Source organism: Prunus avium, chromosome 3 (genome assembly GCF_965620075.1).
Source record: "Prunus avium chromosome 3, drPruAviu1.hap1.1, whole genome shotgun sequence".
NCBI lineage: Eukaryota > Viridiplantae > Streptophyta > Magnoliopsida > Rosales > Rosaceae > Prunus > Prunus avium.
Window position 1 is genome coordinate 7706038 of NC_142286.1, and position 9305 is coordinate 7715342.

General features: G+C 35.5%; 1 protein-coding gene across 1 annotated transcript; it reads right to left on the reverse strand.

Moving 5' to 3' along the window:
• Positions 1-3118: 3118 nt before the first annotated feature.
• On the reverse strand, positions 3119-5018 carry LOC110771352 (phosphatidylcholine:diacylglycerol cholinephosphotransferase 1). The gene is made up of 3 exons (XM_021975642.2): positions 4518-5018; positions 3763-3900; positions 3119-3658 (listed from the first exon to the last, which is right to left on the reverse strand). The coding sequence occupies exons 1-3, from the start codon at positions 4920-4922 to the stop codon at positions 3341-3343; spliced, it is 861 nt and encodes a 286-aa protein (XP_021831334.1). The 5' UTR covers positions 4923-5018; the 3' UTR covers positions 3119-3340.
• Between the last annotated feature and the right edge of the window lie 4287 nt (positions 5019-9305).

Below are 9305 nucleotides of genomic sequence, written 5' to 3' on the forward strand. Positions count from 1 at the left end.
AAACTCAAAGTTGACTTCGACTACTGAGAAAGAATCAGGCAGCAAAAGAAAGGCTGAGCAACCGCATTAAATGTGATTTGAACTGCAAGACTCATTAGCACCAACTTGTTAAGAACAGCCATGCTTAGTGCAGGTCACAGCCGAAGCTCGAAGATCACTACACTCAAGTTCACCAGTTTTGTCCAAAAAAATTGACACCAAATTGAGCCACCTCTTCACCAAACGTGCAATTTCAAGAGCCAAGGAGCTTATAAATAGAAGCACACCCCAAGGCTCATAGGACACACAATCAACTCAAGTTTTCTTCTCAGAAAAAGACTTCAAACTCAATCAACCCTTGATCTCGTTGAACTCAACAAACCTCTCTTGCACCAAGATAACCAATTGATAACTCCTGATAGTTGTCTTTTTAGTTTATTGCTCTACCAACACTTGGTATTGATTCCTAGTTGCTAGGCTTTGTTTAATTTCAGCATCAGTATTTCAATTTATCATATTTACTTACTCTCTTTCCATTTAAAGTCTGTAATTGCAATAAACTGAATCGAGAAATCTTCAGTTCAGAGTTGTTCGCTGTCATTTTACTTTCATTTTTCATTCATAATGAATTGAATAAAGAAATATTCAATTCCAAATCATGCCTTTCGATTGAATCTTAAGTTTAAAAGCACTCATTTAGCATTTTACACTTGTTTTCTTTTACATCGGACTACAAAAAGACAGAAATTAGGGGTGGATATTGTCCGGTCCAGTCCGATTTCTACCTCACACCGGAACCGAAATTGGTACTATTTAACATGTAAAGTTCGGTCTAATTTTAGTGAAAAAAATCTATGAAACTGGGTGGTCTAGTTTAAACCGGTTCTAGTGCGGTTTTTAGTTTTTTAGATTTTGGACCGGATATTATTTTATTTATTTTTACAAATTTCAACTTAAATTTTATTTTTTTGGTATAAAAATTCACAAATGATCCAATTTCATGCAAAGAGAGATGATTGAGCCTAGAAAAGAAATGTGCTTTGAAGTTGGGCTTGAGAAAATATTAGTTATGGGATTAGAAATTTAGCATTGGACTTAAAAAAAAATTTAAAAAAAATACGCAACTGATCTGGTTCAGTCTTTTAAGGTGTGAAACCGGCACCGAAACTAGTTTGAACTAGTCTTGTTCGGTTTGATGTCGGTTTGTTGACTTTTTAGTCAACACAGTTTTTTTTCCAGTTTTTTCCATCCGGTGCGGCTCGGTGTTCCAATTTTTCGGTCTCAATGCTCACCCCTACCAGAAATTGGCTAAGGATTTTCCAGCCAGATCTGCCAATATCCAATCCAATAAGGGAATTTCCAGCCTGATATAAGCATTTCTAGCCCGATCAAGGGCTAATCCTTCAGGATATGAACATTACCAATGCACATAAGTAGAATTTGAAATTCCTTAGTTCATACAAGGCATATAAAAGAACTAATCTGAGTCATATCCTCATTTAGAATTCAATGGCTTGATTAGAAGTCTGATTACAACGCGCAAATCACTAAGAATACATCATTAATCAACTAATATCTTTCTATTCGGCTAATCCAAATTTCAACAGTGGCACGCTTATCGCAAACTGGATCATTTAAGGGCATATTACTTGGGCCTCAAGCAAACTCAAGTGCTAACTTAATCCAACAAGAGGAGAGGCTATAACACTATTTAGTGTGCTTGGTCCCGCATCTTTCTTCTCTGAGGTAAACACACCTATAATGGACAAAATGCAATCAGTTTACTACATCCCAAAAGTAACTGGATGATGAATTTATGATAGGAATTAACAAAAGAGTTTATTAAAGACGACGTATGTGAAAGAGCAATCTTTCCCGATACTAGCGTTGTCTCAACAAAATGCACTATGATTGGGAATTTGACAGTTGATGGAGTAAGAAAATTGTTCATATTCATAACTTCATTGGTTTTTTTTTTGTCTCTACAGTCCAAGTGTTAAAGTTATTTTCTAAATACGTCAATGTGTGTATTATACATATATACGGTGTGAAAAAGGCCTCTCTCTTGAGTTATGGTGGAAACTATACTGAGATTGTTGGTTCCATAGAGTCTTATACAAGCCATAGGTGCAATGTCATCAATGCCATGTTATTCAAGTCAGCATTGTCTTCACTTTTGCTGCTGATTTCCTAAAGAAATGAAAATGTATACTAGTTGGATATATCAATTTTAGGCTCTTGCCCATCATTCAACCCCTTTAATAAGGAAAAGAACACTTTGGTTTGACTTTAAACTAAAAAGAGGGGGCATGAAAATCACATGGAAAATGCTATGTTTAGAAGCAGGAGATGTTATAAATACAAAATCACATTTAAACATGTGAATTGAAATTTTGGTTGTCATGATGGAAGTTCTTTTCGAATTACCAAAATACATGAACTTTAATTACGGCAAGGAATTGGGCATGTGAATGTTGTGATGCATGCCATCTCTTTTCTTTTTTGTTCCAAAGTGTGAGTTGGGAAGCTAAAGTGCTATAAGCTTACAACTTTAAAAACCACCATTATAGGGGAAAAGACTCGCCCACTATAGCTGCCTATTGATTGGCCAAAAATTATAAAAATATTAAAGTGTTTCCACAACAGAGATTGGAAATGGGAAGGAACCTAACCCTCTATCCCTTCTTAAATCTGTCACATTGTTACGTTCAAAACTCTCGTAGTGGTTTGGAGCAAATGCTCCTCTGAGAAAGGTCCTAATCCTGAATTCGAATCCTAGTATATATATAGCATGTGTGAGTTTAGTATGTTATATTGTAAATATTGTGAGCGTAGTCGTTGGAATTCAAAAAGACAAAAAGGAAACAATATTTGGGGAGTTACGTATAGCACTTTTGTTGGTAGCAATTTTATTAGAAACACGAAAATATCATGAAAACCCCCAAACTTTTTGTATTAACTAAAAAGCACTACGTATAGCACACTGAGAAACACACTTAACCAAAGCAATGAAAATACTTCTAAACCCTATAAAGCACTTTTGGGTACTTTCCTTCCTCTAATGATAAACACTTCTAACACAGCCAAAGCTACTTCCAAACACACCCTGAAGAACTTGTGCAGAAGAGTAGAAAGGAAATTAAAAAAATGAAGAATGGGATTTTTTAAAGAACAAAAAAAGAAGCAAAATACATCAAAAGGGCCCCAGTACATTGAGCTCTCTCTGTCTCTATACAATTCAAAACACCTACTTTGTTTTCTTTTCTTAATCAGATTTGACCTTTCGACGTTTCATAAATAAATATGCACCAAAAACATACGCATATTCCTACTCCAAACTACCTGCCAACATTCCATCTGTTCACAGAAAGAAAGCCTCTTTGGTACCAGTTTTTGTAGGTGCTTTTGATCTCTTGCTTTCTTCATACTTGCCTGCCAGAGAATCAAAGAGAAAACCAGCCCCAACCCCCACAGCCAAGTCTATTGTGTAGTGGCCCCTTGTCCCCAGCAACCTCAGTGATTGTAGCACATTCAGTGCATCAAATGTCCATGCCATTTCCCACCTCTGCATTCTCCTCATGTCCAAAGATGCAATCACAGACCCTGCTACATGCCCTGAGAAGAAGAGAAAAAACGACACATTGCCAACCGGGAAGTCTGCCCCGGACCCCAAAAATCCCTGCCAAGTTGCCAATACAAAATTTGAAACACAATGCCCAAAATGTGAGATTGGTAAGTAAGTAGCAAATGTGGGATATGTAGATGCATATTGATTGGGTTTACCTGAGGCAACGGAAGTTGGGTAGAGTAGCCGAGAATGCCCCGGCATGTGAACATGAAGAGGGCTGAGATTGTGGCTCTTGGGCGGCCCTCTACTAGCCATGTCCATACTATATACGTTGTCTGCATTCCCACAAACACCTAGAGCACAAGAGATTAATTAAACACAAAACAGGACAGCAAAATGTCATCAATTTTGCAATAATTGCATAGCAAATCCAATGTCTTAGAGAACCCAAAATTGTGAATCAAAGTCTTTGAAATCTACGTAGCTCAGTTTTCAAATGAAAATGCAGTAAAAATCAATCACAATGCCTTGAGAAAAAAAGAAAAAACATTAACAGAAATGCTCTTGCCAAACTCTGAATTTTGGACCTGGGTCATTGATAAAGTTGATTTTTGCTTGAATCTATGGTCCAAATTCACTGTGTAGGAACAGTAGGCAAAATAGCATACCCCATACATAAATGTAAATCTGCAGCCATTGACCAGAGAACAAAGAAAATTAAATGCAGCCTCTGTCAGAAATGTGATGGTTCTTTCTAAAATGACAAAAACCCAATTGCCCAGAAGTGCCAAAATAGTTAAATTCACAAATCATCACAAAACCTCTCTATACAACTCTAAACATAACAAGACAAAACAAAGCCAGAACAAGAAAGGGGGAGAAAAATACAAAAACAATGTCAATTGAAAGAATTAATTTAAAAAATTATAATAATTTTTTCTTAAAAAGATAATTAGAATTAAATTAGTACCGTGTTAAGACCAGCGAGCAAGGTGTTAAGCTTGGGCTTGGAGGCCAAGAGGAGGTGGAGGGAGCGCGTGGTGACGAAGCCGACATCGAAGGGCGGAGACGACGAGGGCACCATTCGGAGCGTGTACTCGACGCCCATGAAGAAGAGGAGGCCCATTGCGAAGACGCAAGGTATCCAATGGTGCTTGGCCACGTGTAGGACGTCATGCAGCCTCCAGGTCATGAAGGAGGCCTTGCCGCCGTAGACACGGAGCTTCTTGGAGGAAAAAGAAGAAGAAGAAGACGACATGATCAGGTCCTGCACTTGGAGGACCTCCGAGTTGTGGTTTGTGGGAACGACGTTAAGGGGCTTGCCGTTTGAGGCCCTTTTGTGCCGAGGCTTGAGGGCTGAAACGGCGCCGTTCATTTGTGGGTGCAAGTGCAACTGGAGTAATGTGGGGGATTGGATTGGAGATAGAGGCGCTTTTTTGATACAGCGAGATTGCGGGGGCGTGGATATGGTGATATTTATATAAATTAGAATTAAGATTTAATTTAATTTCTTTTTGTTTTTAATACGAGGGTGGAGAGCGGAGTTTCCTAAGAAAAGGTGTTGGTTCCAATAAAAAATAAAAAATAGAAGGACAGGTCTCTTTATAATTTAGGTTAGATTAAAATAAAATAGCGTTTATATAAAAAAAAACATTAAAAAACAATAAATAAATAACAGAAGAAGAAAAGTTGTCGTTTTTTTTTTCGGTGGTAAAAAAAAGTTGTGGGTTGAAGGTTGCTGGAAGTCGAGAGTTGAGAGAGTCAGATCTGAGAGAGAGGAAAGGGTGTATTATGTGTAGCTGGTAGTTGGGTGCTACGCGTAAGTTATTTCAGCTCGAGAATATGAGTTTGTCCTAGCACTGGTGGTGGTGAGAGTAGTCAATCTCTTTCTAAACTTGTCTTCATTTAAAAAATAAAGATGTACCATGTGGTATGAAAAGAACACATGGTGCTCACGTGTTGTTACTTGTGACATGTGACTTGTGGGCACTACTACCAGTCACTTCAGTTGGGTGTGTGCATTAGTGGAAGTGGATGGCCAATCATTTTCTTTACTTAATTTTTCTTCATTGTTATGAGACCCCTTTCGTATTATTTATATACGGTTATAAATCAATCATCCACACTACTTTCCTATGCTTTTTATTAGCTCTGAGACTCTTAAAATTATGAACAATAAAAGAGATTCTCGCAAGTTGAATGTGACTTTATCATATTGCTAAGATGACCACCGTTGGACTTGTCCCAGTGTGGTTTTTCTGGCATTTTGGGCTTTTAGCCCTCCCGGTTACCCCCAAAAAAGAAGTAATTCTCACACTAATATTATTATTATTCCAATAATATAATAATAATAGTCAATTTGGCGATGAAAATATCTATATATATAAAGCAAAGGCTAAAAGTCACTTTGGTCCCTATAGTTTGGCACTTCAATCACTTTTGACCATGTAGTTTCAATTTCTTCAATTTTGACCATGTAGTTTCGTATTTGTGGCAATTTAAGGACAAGTTAGTATTCTTGTCAATTTCTTTGACGATACAAGGGGCAATTTCGTCAACCCAAAATCCTTGAGCATAGAAGCTCGTATGAAACTCCCCTAATTTCATATTAGGTCTTGAAATTGGTCATTTGGATTTAGGTTCTTCAAAAATTGGGATTAGTGGTTGAATTTCGAGCCCTAATATGAAATGGGGAAAATTTCATACATGCTTTTACACTCAAGGGTTTTGGGTTGACGAAATTGCCCCTTGAATCGTTAAAGAAATTGACAGGAATACTAACATGTCCTTGAATTGCTCCAAATACGAAACTACAATGGCAAAATTGACGGAATTAAAACTACATGGTCAAAAGTGGTCGAAGTGCCAAACTACAGGGACCAAAATTGACTTTTGGCCTAAAGCAAAAGGTAGAGAATGGTAAAACATTCAAAATACCAAAAAATGCCCTTAGTTAATGCAAACGTTAAGAATTGAAATTATTAATTAAATGAGGATAATATGGTAAATTCACATATTTTCATATTTTTAAAAAATAAAAATAAAAGAAAAATCAGATAATGGATCATATTTTTATGGAACACAACTATCTATTATCTTTTTTAATTCTAAAATAATTTTTTAAAGAGATTTTCTATTTAAACCCCGCACTTCTCTTTGTTCACCCCAATACTTAAATCATTAAGCTGTAAGTTTTATTATTGTGTAAAAAGACAAAAAAGGTCATCCAACTTAATAATTAACCCTAGTACATCTATACACACACCCCACACCCCACACCCCACACCCCACACACCCCACCACTCTTCATATTAAGTTTTAGAAAAATACAAACTCCTCTACATCCTATTGCCACATTACTCTTCTCTTTTTAAGACGTAGAAAATTGACGAGCCTACCTCTTTAAATATGCATGGTAGTTTATGGAAAGACTTGTTGATTATCAACTTAACAATACCCAAGTGTTGGAATTCCAATTACAGTTCTTGGAGAGAGGTAAAGATGTTCTATTTCTCTAGAAAGTATTAAATTTCGGGTTTGGGGTTCTATTTGTTTGTGTTTTTTTTTGCTGGGAACAAAGAAAATTGTGGGGTTTAAATAGAAAATCTATTTTATTTCTTATTTTTTTCAGTTTGGGGTGTATTTAAGGGTAGTTTGGGAAGATGGTGGGGTTTTCTTAGAAATTGTGAAAATTTAAATTAAAAGATTGGGTGAACTTAGAACATGGGGTGAACTAAGAGAAGTGTGGGGTTTAAATAGAAAATCTCTTTTTTAAATGCCTCTTGTAAGCGCCGAAGTGCGTGCGAAGAGGCTAGTGTTTATTAAAACAAATATATATATATTTTTCAATTTTTTTATGTGTTCTAAATTTTAGCTTTAATTATTAAAACAAATGATAAAAAAGAGAGGGAAAGGGGTGGAGGGGTCCAACCCACATTGAGGAAGTGAGTTTTGGGTGTTTTATTTTCTTTAGACTTATTTATTGTAATGCTCCTTGAAATTATGATCAAGTAATTATTCTAGTAAACCTACAAAGTGTCTTTGATGATCAAATTCATTTTAATGACTAGAAAGAGCTAATTTGTTGTTTTAATTCTCGAAAAGAGCCCAACCATCCAACATGTATATGGAATGGTGAGCGAAATATGCCAACGCATAATAAAGGGACAAGAATTTTATGGTGATGGCCTTATATATGGCCTTTAGGTGAGGCCATATTTTTTAACAGTTTGATCAAATTTGTTACCTAATTCAACAGTTAAGAGATATGACCTCATCTGAGAGCCCTCACTGTAGAATGACTCAATAAATGGAATATCAAAGCCCATGAAGAGTTATCCAAAAAATACTGTAAAGATAATCAAAGAAGAGTAGCATTTGGCTCATCGTGAAAAAAGCCATAACTCTTTCACCCATTGAAATTGTTCCTTTGATTCCGAATGGACCACCGATTCCTCCAATTGTTAAGAATTATAAAAATATGAGGAGATCCCGAAAAAGGAATGCGTAACACATGATTTTTTTAAAAAGTAAAAAATATAGCTCAAATTGAAAATTCTATGATTGACAAGAGCGACGACCCTAGATAAGTTGAAACTTGAAGCTATATTTGATCGAGCAAGCAAATACAATTTTGATGACCATTCAAATGGGTTTCTATAAATTGGGTTACCGGTCAAATGGGTTTTAAATGTTTGTTAGAAAATTATAATATTCATATTTAATTTTTTAATAATTAAATGGAAATTAAATTGTAGGATCCATGACTTTTACGAATTGGTATGTTTCAATTAGGAATAGTCATGTTCTTAACCGAGTAAAAATAAAATATTATTTATTTTGTTTCTGAATAAAATAATAATACTTTATGTGAAAAGCTGCATTGTTTAATATGTGAAAAGTTGCATTATTTCATAGAAATTGAAACATTGCACTTCTTAGCTTATGGATTCAACATGAAAAGACACATTTGTTGATATTTTTCAGTCACATCTTTTCTGAACATAGATCTTGTGCCTATAAATAGAGAAGGTCCTACAACATTTCATTCATCCAATTGTCATCCAACAATAGTCGTTTTTAGAGCATTCATAGCATTACATCTTCCAAAATATAATGAGTTAGTAAGAGAGAATTCATAAACAAGTTTGAGTTCTCTTTTCTTAGGGATTGTAGTGCTACTTCAACAAGAAGTCGATCGCTGTATCCTGGGAGACGTTTGCCAAGCAAATCCTAAAAGCACCTATGAGGAAGCAATTTCGTCTTAAGGAGATAGAACCAAGTTATAGACTCGATCATCTGTAAAGTATTCTTAATTTTTCATTGTCATTATTTTCTTGTATTTATTTTGAATTTATAGTGAAGTTTTATTTTCGAAATTCTATAAATATAGCAATTATCCTTATATTTTACCAATAATGCTGACTATGAATTTATAATGACCTCATAGTTTTGGGAGTTTACTGTAGTTGATCATTATTATTATTATTATTATTATTCTTGTTGAAAATCTTGAATTCAGGTAAAGTTTTTTATTGAGTTGAATTTTTATATGATTCAAGTTAACCATTCAATAAATTTGTTGATTTAGTAGCTTCTCTCACTTTCCTGGTGAGGCTGTGGACTGGATGCTTGCTCAACTGCCACTTTCTGCCTTGCTTCTCTTTTCTTTTCAACTTTCCTTTGGTACGGACGACGGATACCTGTGAACCCGTACCTGTGACCCGTCGGGTATGTGCAACAAGAAAAAAACCTCTGA